The following is a 19002-nucleotide window of genomic DNA, read 5'->3' as shown; positions in this document are numbered from 1 at the left end:
TGCCATAAAACAATATGTGCACTGTTTAATGAGAAGCTAGTTTGTTCTGTAAACCTTCATTTAAAGTACAATAATAATAATAAGTCCCAACACATATCAATGCATAAATAAATTTCTAATATATAAAAAGACATTGGTCCTACAATGGAATATTATTCAACAATAAAAAGGGACAAACTATTGATACATGCAACCAACGACAAAAAATAATATCCTCCCATCCCAAGGTAACATGGTCATTTTAATAGAAGAAGCCTCAAGTCAACATCTTCAATGGTAAGAGCCTCAGGCAAAGACAGATCAAGAAAGAAGATTCTCTCATACCACCAGGGCCTTATGGTGCACTTTAATCTTCCAAGCTGTTTTATCCACTTTTGTGTGGAATAAAAGATGTATAACAGGAAGAAATTTGTCTTGGATAAAAGTGGACCTGGAAGGTGTGACTGCTCATTTGAGCCTCTCTGAATATAAACCTTGAAGGATTAGAGAGACAGTCAAACCAAACCAAACCCATTGCCATAGCGTCGATTCCGACTCATAGCAACCCTACAGGACAGAGTAGAACTGCCCCATAGGGTTTCCAAGGAGTGGCTAGTGGATTCAAACTGCTGACCTTTTGGTTCATAGCTGAACTTTTAAGCACTGTGCCACCAAACCAAAAAACCAAACCCGTTGCTGTGGAGTTGATTCTGACTCATAGGGACCCTATCAGGGAAAGCTTAATCCAGACCCCTCATTCTGTGGTTCACAAAGGTGGGGACATGTCTTCCCATGGTAGAGTCAGCATCTTACTGTTCTGGAATCAGGGTTGAGTCTGGGGTGAGGCTTATAAATCACTGCTAGGAACTGGGATGGCACCCCTGGAAACAGGTAGTTCAGTGTTGGCTAAACACACTCTACTGACGAGGGCCTAAAAAGCCTAAACAGTTTCAGCACAAGAAGTCTTTTTGCTCAGAATCTCTGTCCAACACGTTGTGGCCCACCAGTCCATAGCCTGGGCCAGTAGGTGGTACTGTTTTGGGGTCCTGAGAAGGCTATTTCCTGGCCTCCAAAACTCATTTATGCAACAAATTTTAAGGAGCCAGGTACTGATCTAGGCACTGGAGAGACCTTCCTGAACAAGACAGACAAAGTCTACCTCCCCCACTTGCTTACTGGTTCTTAAACCTCCTTTAACCTGCCGTAGAAACCACGTGGGCTATGAGAAGCCACGTGGGCTACTTTTTGCCTTTGTGTCCTAGTGAGGCAGCCAATCTCAGACCCTTTCCTGAAGACAGGTGTTGATCAGGCTGGGGAGAGGAAGACAGAAAATTGGGGAAAAGACAGTGGGGGTATTAGCTCTAGAAACTCTGTTTGCTGGCTTCCCAGTTATTGGTGATGTTATTCCTCAGTATAGTTCCTGCCTCAGCCTTGACCCCTTCTCTCTACACCCCCATCTTACCCAGATTTAACCCCATTTCCCTCTCCCACTCTCAGAAATGTGACACAGACAGTGATTTTTCTTGGAATGAATAGGATTGGGGCTGCTTGGTGAAGCAAAGGGGAGGAGAATGAAGCAAGGTCTGCTTTCCAATATTGTATGCCACAAAAGGACCCCTGATGGCATAGTGGTTAAGAGCTATGGCTGCTAACCAAAAGGTTGGCAGTTCAAATCCACCAGCCACTCCTTGGAAACGCTATAGGGTAGTTCCACTGTGTCCAATAGGGTCACTATGAGTTGGAATTGACTTGATGGCATGGGGTTTGGTTTTTTGGTTTTTTTTTTTTTAATGCCTCCAAAAGTCAGCAGATCTGCAGCCTGGAAAAGTTCTTGAGAACTCAGCCCATGGACTGAATCATAGGCGGAGTGTGCAGACTTCAAAGCTGGCATCAACCTGGCAGCCCTTCCCTACTATAAGAGTTATCTTAATTCATTTCAGGAGAATACCGAATTAGATTTATTTTCCTAGTAAAGCTGCTTACCAAAAGCTTTTTCAAGGACTGGGACAGCTTCCTGAGAAGATGTGAAGTGAGGAGCTGAATCTGCCCCCAGTTGTGTAGCCCTTATCAATGTTCTCCTCCTCTGAGGTTTTAGAGGTGCCAGAGGTTGTTTGGAACCTACAGGCTTGAATTTGTGGCTGTAACTGAGAAAATACTGTCTAGATTCAAAGCTAAGATTTCTACTTAACAGCAGCTGGGCAAGTTGCTTAACCTCTTTAAACCTCTGTTTTTGTAAAATAAGGGTTTAAAAAAGCCATAAAACTGTTATTATGAAAAATAATTGAGGCTTAGGGTTTTTTTTTTTTTTTTTTTGTGATCATATGAAGACATGGTTTCTGAGAATGTTTTCTCCCCCTTCCCTTGGTCCTTTTTCAAGTTCCACTGAACCCATTCAGTGCTTTGACCTAGAGCTTGACAAAATCTCACTGGAGCATTGAAGTTGTTTTTACCATGGCAGTATAATGTCTGCATACACTTTATGATGTCCTATGTATCCAATTATAGTTTTTTTTTTTTGAAATGTCTCCCATGTCTCATGGAATTCTGATGGTCTTTGAATTTTCCTTGCAAGTTTAAGGTCTTTTTTTCTCTAGCTTTGTCCTGCATAGCAGGTTCCATGCAGAGTGGTAATACACTGAGTGTGTGCAGGGTGTGGAAGTAGAAGAGGGAGACCATGAATATGCCTCTATACTGCAGTACCAGTCTTGGCCAATTGGATAATCAAGTGCTGGATAACCTGCTTTTTTGACAGCGTTTCTGAAGATACCTCATTGAAAGGTCAACCAAAGACTATCTGACCACAAAAAGCAGAATGAGAAAATTTGAGGGAAAGAGAGTGAAGCTGTAGCTTAACACCAAAAAAAAAAAAACCACAGCAAATGTTAAATGTTGCTTTCCTTATTTGCCCCTTGGCCATTTCTACATCTGAGAAGATCTCACTGGCCTCTTCACATAGAGCCCCAGACAACAACCATATTGCCCTGTTTCTGTCTTTTTTTTTTTTTTTTTTGCCCTCTTCTACTTGCTACTCCCAAGGTGCTCCAATAATTCCTGCTGTAATACTTATGTAGGACAATATAACCACCACCTAGCATATTTTGTACCAGGCACTATACTAAGAGCTTTACACTTTTCAAATAACAGACATTCTCACTTTCCTTTGCTCCAGGCTATGCAGGCACACATCTTAGGAGCTTCTACCTTTTCAACAAATAATTTTTGCACAACCTCTTTGTGTTAGGTCCTGGGGTCTCTGCTCTCATAAAGTTTCATAACCAAAGCAGTCAATCATGCTAATTTGCTAAGTAAAAGACATTTCTCTATAAGGAATTCTATTGCTGAAGTTATGCAAACCTTTTTTTTTTTTTCCTCCAGGCTACAATTTGAGACAAAATTATGACAAAAGTAGTATTACAGAAGAGTACAAAAGGCACCACATCATTGACACATGAGCCACTCAGACCATAAAAGAGCACACTGAGCTCAATGGTGGCTGAGCTGTTGTCCAGCTGCTTTCGGGAAGAAGGGACTTTGAGTTGGACCTTGAAGGATGAGTAGTATGGGACCACAAAGAGGGGAGGGAAGAGGAAAGCCTGGGATGGGATGAGCAGTGGAGAGTGGTGGCAAGAGCAAGGACTCTGGGCTCAAACCCCAGCTAAGCCATTTGCTAACTTTGGGACTTAAGGCAAATTACTTGATCCCACTAAGCCTTAGTTTCCCCATCCGGGAGACTAGGATAACAATATTACTTACCCTCTTTAAAGGTTTGTGGTCAAGACTAAATGGGAAAATGCACGTAAAACTTCTATAGCAATGCCTGAGACATAATGTACAATTTGGCTTAAAAAAAAAAAAAAAAAGCAAAGGATCTACATTAGGGTATTTATACCTCACCTAGCTCTTAAAATTTTAGAACACCTTATCATTTATACAAACGGCCTTTTCCTTTCACTTTTGTTATAATTTAACCTTTCCACCAAACTTGTAAGCAATCTTGATGATTATCATCACCTCTCTTTTGCAGAATGAGATCAAGGCTCAAGGAAGTTAAGTACTTTCCCCAAATTCATAAGGCTAGTTTGCCACAAAACCTCTAATATTTTTCCATTCCTGCCTTAAAAGTACAAAACTCCGAAAGGGAGCCCTGAAATGCTTAATAACAAATAGTTTAGCCAAAGATTATTTTTGTAACTTGTTTTCCAAACAAGAGCAGAATGGGCGACCAACATGGACTTTCTTAGACTTTGTCCATCTCAAAATTCAGCCTTGGAAAATAATTAGCCAACTATGCATCAATAAGGAATATCTGAGGTCAGACTTTTCTAATAAGAATCTAACCCAAAAGTGTCCCAAGAAGTTTAACAAATAGAATAGATTGTAATCCACAGTACTGTAAAGCTGTAATTGTGGGAGGTTGTTGTCGATACTAAATCTGTAGATTGAGCATGCAGGGCCTCACTAGGTTCTCCAAAAGCCTCGCGCATTCCCACCACAAAGCCAAGACTGCCCATCCACTGGTTCCCTGACACACATACATTCAGTGCCTCCTGCCCTTAGTACTCTCTGCCTAGGTTGCCAGCTCAGTTCTGCTAGGAAAGAAGTGATCCCATAGATTTTCCCTCAGAGCTCTCTCTGTCACAGCTTTTTCAGGGAGATCCTGCAAAAGATAAGCAGAAGGAGAGATAGGAAATGGAAAGAAAGGAAGGGGTTTGAGGGAGAGACAGAGAAGAGAGAGGGAACAAGGTAAAGAAAGGGAGATAGAATTAGAGAGATAGAAAATTAGAAAAAATATAAAAGCAGAGGACAGAAAAGAAGACAGAAATCCATAATATCACTGTCTTAGTTATCTAGTGCTGCTATAACAGGAATACCACAAGTGGATGTCTTTAACAAAGGGATGTTTATTTTCTCACAGTAAAGTATGCTAAAAGTCCAAATTCAGGGTGTCAGCTCTCTGTCAACTCTGGAGGAAGGTCTTTCTCATCAATCTTCCCCTGGACTGGGAGCTCCTCTGCTCAGGAACCCAGGGCATAAAGGATGCACTGTGCTCCTGGTGCTTCTTTCTTGGTGGCATGAGGCCCCCCTGTCCCTCTGCTTGCCTCTTTCTTTTATATCTCAACAGATTGCCTCAAGACACAGTCCAATCTTATAGATTGAGTCCTGCCTCACTAACACAACTGTCACCCATCCTACCTCATTAACATCATAGAGGCAGGCTTTACAACATATAGGAAAATCACACAATACAGGGAATCATAACCCAGGCAAATTGATACACACATTTTTGGGAGGATGTAATTCAATCTCTGACAATCAACTACTTCCCTTCCCAGAACCACCCAAGGGGAATTTACCTCTGACATCCTGCTTCTGAGGTGCCCTCTCATTCATCCAGTTTCACTGGCCATCTCCTGCATGTTAGGCAAAGGACCATGCCTTGTCGGGGAGCCTGGGATGAATGAGATTTGGCCCCAGCCCTTGAGGTACTCGTGACCTGATGGTTCACTGTCACACAGTGAGACTGTTCAGGGAAGAGAGGTTACAGCTCTTTGCTGTTGTTGTGTGCCATTGTTCCCACTCATAGTGACCCTCTAGGACAGACTAGAACAGCCTCATAGGGCATTCTAGGCTGTAATTTTTATGGGAGCAGATTGTCAGTTCGTTGCTCCCTCAGAGCAGCTGATGGGTTTGAACCACCAACCTTTCAGTTAGCAGCCAATCTTTTAATCATTGCACCACCAGGATTCCTTTTACGGCTCTTTGGGACTTTGTATTCTCACTCTGCTTTTTGTGGTCAGATAGTCTTTGGTTGACCTTTCAATGAGGTATTTTCAGAAAAACTTTATTTAAAAAGCAGGTTATCCAGTACTTGATCATCAAATTGGCCAAGACTGGTAGGTGCTGCAGTATGGACGAATATTCATAGTTTCACTCTTTAACTTCCACACCCTGCACACACTCAGTGTATCACTACTCTAAATGGAACCTGCTATGCACGACAAAGCTAGAGAGAAAAAGACCTTAAATTTCTTTCCGGCAAAATTTAAACAGCATCAGAATTCCAAGAGACATGGCAAACATTTCCAAAAAATTACTACAATTTGATACATAGGACATCATAAAGTATATGCAGACATTATAATACCATGGTAAAAACATTTGGAAAATGTTTTGGAAAACGTTTGTCATCACCACCTCTTTAAACCTGTCATTTTAACTTCCCCCAGTAATTCAAATTGGCCTGCTATACAGGGTCATCCCTGTACAAACCCTTCCCTCAAGGAACTCCCTCTCTAGTGGGAAGTCTGAAGGCCCCAAGCTTAACTCTAATACAAAGCTAAACTAAAACCAAAAACCAAATCAACTTGTTGCTGTCCACTCGATTCCGACTCATAGCGATCCTATAGGACCGAGTAGAACTGCCCCACTTGGTTTCCAAGGCTGTAATCTTTACAGAGGCAGACTGCACATCTTTCTCCCACTGGACAACTGATGGGTTCAAGCCACAGACCTTTTGCTTAGCAGCCCAGCCCTTAACCACCATGCCAGCAGGGCTCCTTAAAGCTAAACTGCTCCTACCCATTGCTGTCGAGTCGATTCCAACTCATAGCAACTGTATAGGACAGAGTAGAGCTGCTCCATAAGGTTTCCAAGGAGAGTCTGGTGGATTTAAACTGCTGACCTTTTGGTTAGCAGCCAAGCTCTTAACCCTGCACCACCAGAGAAGAAAGTATAAGGAATGCTTTACTCTATGCGGAGCTAAGGGGAACACTGGTGGTATACTGGCCAAGAGTTCAGCTACTGACCAAAAGGCTGGCAGTTTGAATCCACCAGGGGCACCTTGGAAACCCTGTGGGGCAGTTCCACTCTGTCCTATAGGGTCACACTATGAGTCAGAATTGACTCAGCGGCAAAAGGTTTTTTGGGTTTTTTTTGGGGTGGGGGGCGAGGGGCTAAGAGGAGGAGTTCGGGAGGAGCAGGCTATGAGAAGATAATAGCAAGTTCTGTTTAGAGCACATTGACTCAGAATCATCAACCGATTGCCTAAGGGGAAATGACCTCCAGATTTTTGGAAAGACAAGAACGTGAGTGAAAGGTCAGGATTGGAGAGAAGGTCTGTGCAATGTTTTCATGAAGTGGGAGGTATGTGATAGGCTGTCAGGTTCACTGAGGGCCTGAGTGCAAGGCCAGCAGAACAGAGGGTCCTTATGACATACCCACCAGGCAGCTGCCTGAGGCCTTGATGGCTGCCTTACCCACAGTCAATGACAGGTGTGGTTAACGGAACATCTTAAAGGTCCATTTTGCTCTAAAAATCTATAGACTCTGAGATAATCTGCTCCACAGCCCCAGATAATAGCTATTTTATGACACTGTCTGGCACCAGGGGCAGATGGAACAGAGCAAGGGAAGGTTAGGTGGGTACCACAGCACCCCTCCTTGGGGGTTTGATTTCTTCAGTTATCGTCATAGAAGCAGGATCATTTCCAAATGTGTTCTCTTCCTTAGCTGGAAACAAGGGTATATAATACATACACTTAGCATTGGCTCAGCCATCAATTAGAAGGTTGGAATTTTCAGTTTGTTAATTCTCTACTTTTTGTCTAAATATACTTTTCTGCATTTTCTCCAAAGCTCGCTAAAAGACATTAGCACTGCATTAACACTAGCATTGTTAACCTTAACTAAATCAAGTGTTAACTAACCTTATAGCTGAAGGGGAAGTTTCAGGAGTGCCAGAAAGATCTTGATGCCCAAAGCTACCTAGCGATAAACAATTAATAAATATTTGTTGGAAAATGAATAGTGAAGGAGAGATCATGCTTTAATCTAAAGGAAAAGAGCTAGATAGATTTCTTTCACCAGTGTTTTAGTTTTTAGCATACGGATTCTACATATGTCTTGTTACATTTAATCAAAGTATTCCATGCTTTTTGATGCTTTTATAAATGGTACTTTTTTTGTTTTAGTTTCAGTTTCCAGAACATTCACCAAACCTGTTGCTGTCGAGTCGATTTGACTCACAGTGACCCTTTAGGGCAGAGTGGAATTGCCCCATAGGGTTTCCAAGGAGCACTTGGTGGGTGGATTCGAGCTGTCGACCTTTTTGGTTAGCAGCCTGAGCTCTTAATCACTGTGCCACCAGGGCCCCAGAAGTACAACATAAAACAAACCTGAACATATTTAAAAGAATTGAAACATACAAAATATGTTTTAAGTCAATAATAGAATTAAGCTAGAAATTATGAACAAAAAGACATCTTCAAAGTCCTCAAATATCTGTAAATTAAACAAGATACCTGTAAATAATCCACAAGTCAAAGAAATCACAGAGGAAATTTTGAAAATGTTTTAATTGAATGGAAACAAAAACATATCAAAATCTGTGGGATGCACTGAAGCAGTGCTTATATTAGAAAATAAAAAAGGTCTAAAGTTAATTATCCAAACTTCTATTTTAAGAAATTAGAAATAGAAGAACAAATTAAACCCATACAAGATGAAGGAAAAAAGATAAGGCAAGAAATCAATAAAACTGAGAACAGAAAAACAAAGAAAATCAATGAAACGAAAAGCTGATTCTTTGAAAAGGTCAATGCCATTGATAAACCTGTAGCTAGAATGATCAAGAAGAAAAAGAGAAAGAGAGAAGAAACAAATTACCAACATTAAGAATAAAAACCAAAAAAAAAAAAACAAACCTTTTGCCATTGAGTCGATTCCAACTCACAGCGACCCTATAGGTCAGGGTAGAACTGCCGCATAGGGCTTCTGAGGAGTGCCTGGTGGATTCAAACTGCTGACCTTTTGTTTAGCAGCCGTAGCTCTTAACCACTATACCACCAGGGTTTTCACAGGACTAAAAGAGAGGTAGATATGATCTTGACCCCAGTGAGGCTTTGTTTTAGGCTTGATGGGGCTCATTATTTTAGCTTTGACTTTCTCCTAGGGCTTAGCTTTTACACCTATGGTATGTTCCTTATTTTTAGGTTATGGCCTTTAGGTAGTCATCAAGGTCCACATACTTCAGTGAAGCTTGAAACTCACCTTTCTCCCTCCATCTCCACACAGCTGCTGAAATCTCTGCTCAGGTCTTTAGCATTCCAGCTACTGTTTTTTTTGTTTGTTTGTTTATTTTTTTTAATTGAGTTTCTTGGTGTCTTGTCTTGAACATACAGAACTTAGGAGTTGACCCCACCACCCACTGCCTTTGAGTCGATGCCGACTCACAGCGACCCTACAGGACAAAATGAGTTGACCAATGACTTGGAAATTTGGTTGCAGGTTTTTGGGCTCCTTCATGGTAGCCTTCTTTTTATGATTTTGCCCCCTGATTGCAAACATTTGGCTGCTCCAAGCTCCAACCTCCATCTCTGCAACCTTGTGAGACTGCATGAGTATTCTCTCCCTGCATCGTGTTTTTTTGGGGGAAAAAAATGCCCTCAGAAAAAAGCTAGGATGAAAGTGGATCTCAACTCTTGTGCTTCCCTTCTCTGAAGTCCTGGCTCATTAGTTGATCAGCAGTGTCTATTAGCTGTTGTTTTATACATTTTGTCTAGTTTTTATAGTTGTTCTTAGCAGGAGGGCTGGTTAAATACAAGCTACTCCATCAAGACCAGAATTGGAAGTTCTTGTATTCTCTCTAGTACTGCCTGCTTCTACCAGTAATTACCAGTTACTATTTGTTGATGAGTTGCCTCTGACTCATGTCAGCCTGTGTGTGACAGAGACCAGTTGTGCTTCATAGGGTTTTCAATGGCTAATTTTTTGGAAGGAGATCACCAGGCCTTTCTTCTGAGGTGACTCTGGGTGGACTTGAACCTCCAATCTTTCAGTTAACAGCTGAGTGCATTAAGTGTACTGCCCAGAGACTCCATCAGTAATCAAGGGAGAGGTAAAAGCAGGGAGGATAAAAGAATATATTATTTATACCCTGTTTATTTCTCAGAAGTTTTATGGCAGGTCACCTAGTTTTCCAGCAATAACGCCAAAGCTTTGGAACAGTTATAAGGCCAAGCTTCTACAGAAATGACCAGAGGTAGCCTCTAATCCTGACTCTACCCCTAATTAGCTCTATGACTTCAGAGAAATTGCTTATCTTCTTTGAGCCTATTTTTCTTTGTACCTAAAATAGGACTATTAACTTATTTGATTACCTTACGGGAATGCTGTGAGGATGAACAGTGAAAGTACAGGAAAATCTTTGGAAAGAGTATAAAATGCTGCCAAAACGAGCTACCTTTTACTTACCTATATCCCCAAGGCCCAATAGAAATAGCGCAGGACTGGAAGTGAGGACCCCAGGATATGGACTTGGCTGATTCACTAACTAGCTTTTGACTCTGGGTAAATCACTTTATTCTTCCTGATCTGTGATTCGAGAGTGTTTATTAATCAACTTACATGTGATAAGACAAAAAGAAAACAATGAAACAATAATAATAAAAAAAGAACCAAACCCATTACCGTGGGTGGACTCGATTCCCACTCATAGTGACCCAAATTTGTTTGTGAGCCAAGAGCTAATTGAGGGAGGTACTTGCCAAGTTAATTTTCTTCCTCTTGGCAGTTGGGTTATGTCAATACTTGTGTTTAAAGGAAACCTGGATCCCTTGGAAAAGCAAGATGAGTGCTATAGCCTGCACTTAGAAGATGAAGACATGGATTTTTACATCTTCTACAGGAAAAGAAAGAGGAAAGTAGGAAGGGTGAGAGAAGAAAGAGATGCAATCTCTGGCATTATTCACCTGGACTGGACACTAGGATCTGTGCCTATCATTATGCCTGGACCTGGCATCAGAACTGGCTATTACCTAAGGTTAAAACAGAGAAAGAGAAAAAGTGTGAGAATGAGCAAAAGAAACTTCACAGTCACGTTGAGATGGTAGGCAGACATCAGCCTGGAAATGTCTATGAGCAGTTGACTTTCAACACTAAATTTTTCTTTTCCTGATTACTGTAAGACTAAAATTGCATGTGAAAGCTGGACAACAAATAAGGAAGACCAAAGAAGAATTGATGCCTTTGAATTGTGGTGTTGGTGAAGAATGAACAAATCCGTCTTAGAAGAAATACAACCAGAATGCTCCTTAGAAGCAAGGATGATGAGACTGCGTCTTACATACTTTGGACATGTTTTCAGGAGGGATCAGTCCCTGGAGAAGGACATCATGCTTGGCAGAGTACAGGATCAGCAGAAAAGAGGAAGACCCTCAACGAGGTGGATTGACACAGTGGCTGCAACAATGAGCTCAAGCATAACAATGATTGTAAGGATGGCTCAGGACCGGGCAGTGTTTCATTCTGTTGTGCATAGGGTCGCTATGAGTCGGAACTGACTCGAAGACACCTAACAACATAAGACTAAAATAGTAACCTATAATTGGAAGGCCATTACTGTTTTCCAAATACTTTCTTCTATACTCAGTGCTTTAATCTTCATGATAATCTTGTGAGATAGCAGTAGAGATGTGGGCAGGGCAAGAATGACAGTGAGGTCCCGAAGGTAAAGTGAGTTGCTCTAGGCCACACATTTACTCTTCTAGATGTGTGTGTGTGTGCACATGCACGCATGTGTGTAGCTGGGGAAATATAAATAAGTGTTCTTTTCTTGGTGATTAGAATAATCTAAGCCAGAATCCTGTTTTTTTTTCCTCAGATTATTTTACAAACATTTGCTGAGTGCCTAATTTATAGCAGGCCTTCAGTAGGGGTACCGTGGTGAACAGGAAAGAGCTGGGCATGAGGACATCTCAGTCTAGTGGGGAGACAATGATGCACAGAGCAGAGTGCATTCTGTAGGGGTCTGTAACAACATGGTGCACTAGAATCCCGGGGAAAGGGTCTATGTCTTGTCTGGAGAGAGTTGCAGACAGCTTCGCTGAAGAGTGTGGGCTTGAAACAGACACTTGAAGAAGGTATAGAGTTTGCTAGGTAGGTAAGCAGGGGCAGGAAGGCAGAGGCAGAAGGAACAGCATTCACAAAGGCACACAGGCACAAGGGAACTTTGTGTATTTAGGCCACATCACGCAGGAGTAGGAGTAGGTGGGAACCAGATCGCTTGGAACAATTTGGAGGAGTTATCATCCCTCTTTCATTCTTCTTCTCCACGGTTAGTCACCAAGTTCTACAGGCTTATTTCCTTCTGTCCGTTCTCTTCCACTGCTTTGGCTAGAGCCTCACTGTTCCTAACCTGGGCTATTACTTTTGTCTCCCGGCTGGTCTCCCTGTCTCTAATACGCATTCTTCCACTCCACCCTCCTCGCTGTCCATTGGGGCAACTGAAAAATATCCCTAATGCAGAACAGACCAATATAATTCCACCCTCTTTGCCTTGTCCTGAGTAAAATGCCTCCCCATTGTTCAGTATAAGCCCTAAATTTTTTTCCTGGCTTACAGAGCCCACATTGATCTGGTATCTGACTGCATCTGGCAGACAACCCCACCCTGCTCATATTTTTTCCCTACATTCTTTAATTTCGTACTTTATTTTGTCCCATACTTTAAGTTCTCTTTTTTTCCCCTCCATTCTTTAATTTTTGCAGCCTCCCTAGCATGCAGGGAGGGTCACACTTCTGTGTCTTTGTTCAGACTTCTCCCCATGCTGGCATACCTTTCCCCCTCAGCGATCCCCTTCTTACCTTTCAAGATTTTCCAAGCTCAAGTCAAATGTTAACAACTCTGTGAAGCCTTTCTTGACACACCTGTCTTTCATCACCGGTTTGCAAAGTTCTTGATGGCAGAGACATGATCTCATTCATCTTTGTGTCCTCAGCACCTAAAACAATGCCTGGGTAATAGTGGGTATTTGATAAATATTTGTTGAATGAATTAATAAATGAATACCCAACAGTTGCTTGACATCAAATCTAGCAGAGTATTGCTTTCTACTGTTTCCTATTGTATTCCAAGAACTATCTTTCCAGCAAAAAACAGTTATATGTTTTCTGAGTGCAGAAAACTTATAATTATTTTCTTACTTTTATACCTTCCCCAGTACCTAGTTCAGTGCTGGGCAATGCTTCTACTGATGTGTCTGTTAGGACCTGAGTGTAAGGATACTTTCCAGAAGACTTTTTAGACCTTACCCTGAGAAATAATCTTAAAAAATATTTAGCTCAAGATTTGCACACTTTCTCTACTTGACCCCTAGAGGAAAATACACAGGAGAAGTGAGCCAATCAAAAGCAGTCACCACCCTCCTCCCCAGCCTTCAAGACTCTGGCTCACTTGAAGCTGAGTTTTTCTTTCTGTCCTTCACTAAGGAACCCAAAAGAATCCCACTTGCTGGGGTAAGCAAGGGTCATGGGAAAGGCAAGAGCCTGATTTTCCAAATTTCTTGATTAATCATGTTTAGGCTAAATTCAGGTAGTTCTGTGCCTACATAGGAAGGCCCTAATATGCACAATAAAATTTGTGAAAATAATGAAATTATATATTAAATGCTTGAAGGAAGAGGCTATGCTTTTAAAAACAATTCCACAGGAAAGGAAATTTTTTGCATAGTAAAGAAACACCTCAGAATAAAATTATATTATAAATTTGAATGCTCATTTATTAGGTTTGCTTAAGTTCAAATGTTTTCTTTTTTAAGTCCAAATTTGATGCCTATTGTACATAACAAGAGGTTTTATTAGTCTCAACAACAGAAAGATATTTTTGGCTTGCAATTTATTTAACTCTCCTAACAAATAAATCTAATATGATATGAATTATGTTGTGCTTAAAATCTTGCTTTTATTCTTTAGAAACATTTTCAGTTCTTGACAGGTAACCAAGTCCAGTGTCAATAAGGTAGGACTATTATTTTCAAATTAAGTACATTATGTCAACACCAAGTTACTTAAACCCAACCAAATAACTGTCGCATAGAAAGGAAAGGTATTTTTATGAGGAAAATTAATTAGGGGAAAACACGCAATCTCTCAAATCATAGAATCATGGTTTTTAGAGCAGGAATGTCTGAAATTGTTACCGCAATTTTGTGAGTTAAAGCCACCTGCAGCAAATAGCCAATTCTTGAGACAGGGGTGAGATGGGTAGCAAGAACTTTATTAGATATACCAGTATATGGAGACAGAGGGGAATGATCTCCTCCTAAAGTCGTCTGTCTCACCAGACTACCGATGGGTTCGGGTTTTTAAGGGGAAAGGGGCCATAAGTTTTAGGGACTTGTAGAATGTGCGCTCTCTTTCTTCTGTTTGGTTTTGGTGGTCATATCTCAAACATGTTGATCTTTTCCTGCCATTATCCCATGAGCTCAGGGGGTAGCTGGTGCCATCCTTTGTCTTATTTGACAGGCTTAGATCAATACCACTTGTTTTCCACAGTCTTAGAGGAAACATTGGTTAACACTTAACCATTTGGGGAGCTAACATCAGGATCTTACTTGGAGGCAGGGATGGGCTAGGGGAGGGAAAGGAGAGAAAGAAGAAAGAAGAAGGAAAAAAAAAATTAGCTCAGGTACTGTTCAAGATATGGCTGAGGAGCCTGTTTCAAAATGACAATAAAAATACATTTAAGGGACTATTAGATTCTCACATAAATACTTCTGTATGAAGTTCAAGGTAGATCTACACATAAAAATTCTAGTGGTGAGGTGAGACAAAACCCTTGTCAAGCCCATATGCATTGGTTCAACCGTCAGAAAAGATTTTTGCAGTTATATTCCTAAATAATTTTTCTTTACATGTTTATTCCTTAAAGCCCTGGTGCTTTAACTCTTTTTTCCCCTAACTTTTCAATTTCTGGAAAACTAAAAATATAATTTACCATGCTTACATAGATTTTTTTCCTAATCTTCTTGAAAATTCTTCTAATTTCTTTGAGCTTTACTCCTGAGGGTAACCACAATTAATGTCTCTTCCATTCACATCAAATAAAAGTCCTGCATCATTAGCAGCAAACTGAACAATCAATGATCAATCACCTTGGTTGGTGGTAAATTCACTGTCTCTGCCTCTTTAGATCAGACAAAATCAGCAGCAACTATCACTGGTGTATGACACAGATCACAACTGTATTTTCTTACTAGTGTTCTAAAAGCCAACTTTGAAAATTGAAACTTTGGGGCACAGACCAGCTGTTTAGAGCAAAAACATTTCCATTGTATCTTATTTCTTGCTTGGCATATTATGGTTTTTATGCAGTCAGTCTTCATGAATACAGATTTGCTTCAAATTTTAGAGAAAAGCACTGTAGTCACTTTTGGGTGCCTACCTTCTCCTTCGTCAAGGAACAATGTCAGTCCCAGGGGCCCAGCTGGGAGCTGTGGCAGGAGGTGGTGGAAAGCTCCAGCATGGAGGCCTCAGCTTCCCCAGCACAACTGGGCCTTCAGCACCCACCTGCTCCAGGACCCATGCAACTTCTAACCAGGCTCTGTCCAGCCACAGCCACTGAGTTGAGACTCCAGGGCTGCTTTATTTTCTTGATTCTCTCATTTTGTTTTAGAACTTTATTTGGGATCACTAACATTCATACTGATTATTCTACATGTACGTTTCCTGTATTTAACTGGGGAGGAGTTTTCGTGGATGCTCCAGAACAATTCTTGTGCTACATTGTAGTCAGGCACTTGAAGGCCTATTAATCTCTGTATTCTCAGCAATATTTTGGGGTCTGGAGCCTTCCCAGCTCTCTGCTTTTCTTTCTGTTTCCTTCTCACTCAGCACAGCTTAGTGGGGTCTCCTCCTAAGCACCCAGGCTAAAAGGAGTAGTGGCCCTTTGACCTTTCTTTTGAGTAATTGAGCAGGGTTCTTTTTAGCCTAGGTCCCAGGGCACTGGGTGAACCACTGGTTCCTTTCAATCTGTATCCCCTCTGTCCTTCACTTGTCTTCTCCTATCTTATTGCCCTGGGTAGTGCAAGTGGTTAACTCGCTCCAGGCTGCTAGCCAAAATTTTGGAGGTTCAAGTCCACCCAGAGGTGCCTTGGAAGAAAGCCCTGGAGATCTACGTCCAAAATATCAGTCATTAAAAACCTTATGGAGCACAGTTCTACTCTGACACACATGGGGTTGCCATGAGTCAGAGTTAACTCGATGGCAACTTTTTTTCAATCTTATTGCCCATTCCTTAGCTTCTATATTTCCTTATTTATCAAATTAAAATTATAATCCAATTTTACCTATTCTCTGTTCTTAAATCAACTAAACCCCTAAAGATTTTGGTTTTGTTTTTTCTGTGGGTAGCTGGCCCTAAAAATTCTCCTGAGCCCCACAGTACAGAATGACCAATCTTTCGGCCTTTGGCCCTGGATTTGTTTTTCAGTTGACGGGTACAGGAGATGGAGCGAACAAATGGAAAGGAGTCCATTACTCTGTCTACAGTGAATGCTGGCAGAGAGAACCTAGGGCTGGAGCTCACGGTAACTCGCCATCTTATTTTCTGTACAGCTTCATGTGCTGCCACAGGGCCTCAGACAGGCCCACTGACAGTGCTCAATCCCCATCACCTCAGCAGGGCTCTCTGACTGAGCTCAACTCTACCTTGCTTACAGGAAGAAGGGCTGAATCCTGAGGGAACCAACAGGACTGAGGAGCAAGGACACAGCCTGGGGAACGGGCTGGGGCCTCCCACTAGTCAGAGGTACAAAAAAAAAAAAAAAAAAAACCATTGCCGTATAGCAACCCTATAGGACACAGTAGAACTGCCCCATAGAGTTTCCAAGGAGCAGCTGGTGGATTCGAACTGTCGACCTTTTGGTTAGCAGCTGTAGCTCTTTACTAAGCCACGGGTTTCCCACAGAAAGTAAAGGTGTTTGGAATCCAGCTTATTTAGGACCTTAGGGCCTAGGGCGGGCTAAGTGTGATCAGTGAAATCAGAAGAGGTTAAACCTGCCCTATTCTTAGGAAGCTTCAGATCTCATTGTGGAGATGACTCATAGTCACCTGATGTTACCATTTGTCCATATTTAACTTTGTGTACTTCTGTGAACAGGCAAGGGCTTGTCCAGGATATGAACCCTGGGCCTCTTGCAATAATGAATGTGAGGATGGTGCAGGAGCAGCAGTGTTTCATTCTGTTGTACGTAGGGTTGTGATGAGTCAGAACCAACTCAACGGCACCTAACAACAACAACTTGCTGTAATTAATGGGGACATAAACAGTGGGAGTTCAGAGATTCAGAGATTCAGGGGATATCAGTGTTGGTTAGACTGGCAACAAAAATAAAAGCGTTAATAAGAATAATGGCTAATATTTATTGAGTACTTATTATTGTGAAGAGTGCTTTATGCAGATTATTCATTTAGTTTTCACAATAGGTAGATACTATTTTTAATTCCTCTCTTCAGGCTTAAAAATTAATTTACCTATATCATTAAAAAAAAAAATCTCTTGGAGAATACTCAGATGGGTGAGGAGACAGGGAAACCAGGGGAAAAAAGACAGAGAAGGACTCACTTTGAGAGATAATAAGGAAAGTCAAAAAGTACAGTGTCTTGGAAATCAAAAGAAAATGAAGCTTCAAAAATGAAGGTACAGTCCAGGTGTCATGTGTACAAGGGGTCAAGGAAAGAGGAGTGAGAAAAATCTTTGAACCTAATCATGAATATGGTATCAGAAGTAGCATCTTAGAAAGTTATTTGGGTAAAATAGTTCCGACTGAAGCCATTTTCCATAGTATGGAAAAGGGTCTGTGTATTTAAGATTGCTACAGAAGTCATATATTGACAAGATAAGAAGAGAATATTGGATAATGTGGATATAACCCAGAGCATCTCCCAAACAAAAGATCATTTTTGTTTGTTTTCTTCTCTTTATTTTAAAGAATTAGCTCGGTGACTTCACAAAGAGAATGAGCCTAAAAGTTTTAATTCTATTTTAAAAAAATAGTTTATCTTATTTTTGTTATTGTTGGAAATATACACAGCAGAACATATACCAATTCAACAATTTCTACATGTACAATTCATCGACAGTGATTACATTCTTCAAGTTGTACAACCACTCTCACCCGACTTTTCCAAATTGTTCCTCCCACGTTAACATAAACTCACTGCTCAATTCTATTTTCCTCCTTAAAAATTTATTTATTGCATAAATTTATATACATTACATTGCACATAAAATCAAAAAAACCAAACCTGTTGCCATTGAGTGGATTCTGACTCATAGTGACCCTATAGGACAGAGTAGAACTGCCTCATAGAGTTTCCAAGGCTGTAAATCTTTACGGAAGCAGACTGCCACATGTGCCAGCAGGGCTCCATATATATGCATATGTATATGTATGTGTGTGCGTGTATGTGTGTGTGTGTGTGTGTGTATGCGTGTGTGTAAATATATTTTATATATATATATATATATATATATATATATATATATATATATATATATATATATATATATATGATGTATGGAGCCCTGGTGGCACAGTGGTTAAGAGCTCAGCTGTTAACCAAAAGGTCAGCAGTTAGAATCCTCCAGCCACTCCTTGGAAACCCAATGAGGCAGGTCTACTCTGTCCTAAAGAGTCACTATGAGTCAACTATGAGTCGCTATTGACTCAACGGCAACACATTTGGTTTGGCTTATGTGAATATATATAAAAAATATATATGAATGTATATATGTATGTATGTATATATATGTGCATTATATACATTTTTTTTGATGTATGTATACATACATTAAGAGTTTGGCTGCTAACCAAAAGGTTGGCAGTTCAAATCCAACAACCACTCCTTGGAAACCCTATGGGGCAGTTCTACTCTGTCCTATAGGGTTGCTATGAGTCAGAATCGACTCCGTGGCAACCAGTTGGTTTTGGCTTGGCATATGTATACACTCATATATATAAATATACAGAAACCCTGGTGGTGTAGTGGTTAAGTGCTATGGCTGCTAACCAAAAGGTTGGCAGTTTGAATCCACCAGGTGCTCCTTGGAAACTCTATGAAGCAGTTCTACTCTGTCCTACAGGGTCACCAGGAGTTGGAATCAACTTGATAGTAGCGAGTTATATAAATATACACATATACATACACAAATGTATGTATATGTGTATATTTATATATACGTATA

General features: G+C 40.8%; 1 protein-coding gene across 1 annotated transcript in view; it reads left to right on the top strand.

Annotated features, from left to right (window-relative positions):
* The first annotated feature begins 16261 nt into the window (after nt 1–16261).
* The window catches only part of LOC100676088 (sodium/nucleoside cotransporter 2-like), an 83649-nt gene continuing 80908 nt past the window's right edge, over nt 16262–19002 (top strand). Inside the window, 2 exon segments of the mRNA XM_003420542.2 lie at nt 16262–16342; nt 16475–16563. Coding sequence (XP_003420590.1) covers nt 16262–16342; nt 16475–16563 — 170 coding nt within the window.

The sequence above is a fragment of the Loxodonta africana genome, chromosome 12 (assembly GCF_030014295.1).
Source record: "Loxodonta africana isolate mLoxAfr1 chromosome 12, mLoxAfr1.hap2, whole genome shotgun sequence".
NCBI classification, from domain to species: Eukaryota; Metazoa; Chordata; class Mammalia; order Proboscidea; family Elephantidae; genus Loxodonta; species Loxodonta africana.
This window is presented reverse-complemented; position numbering and strand designations above follow the sequence as displayed.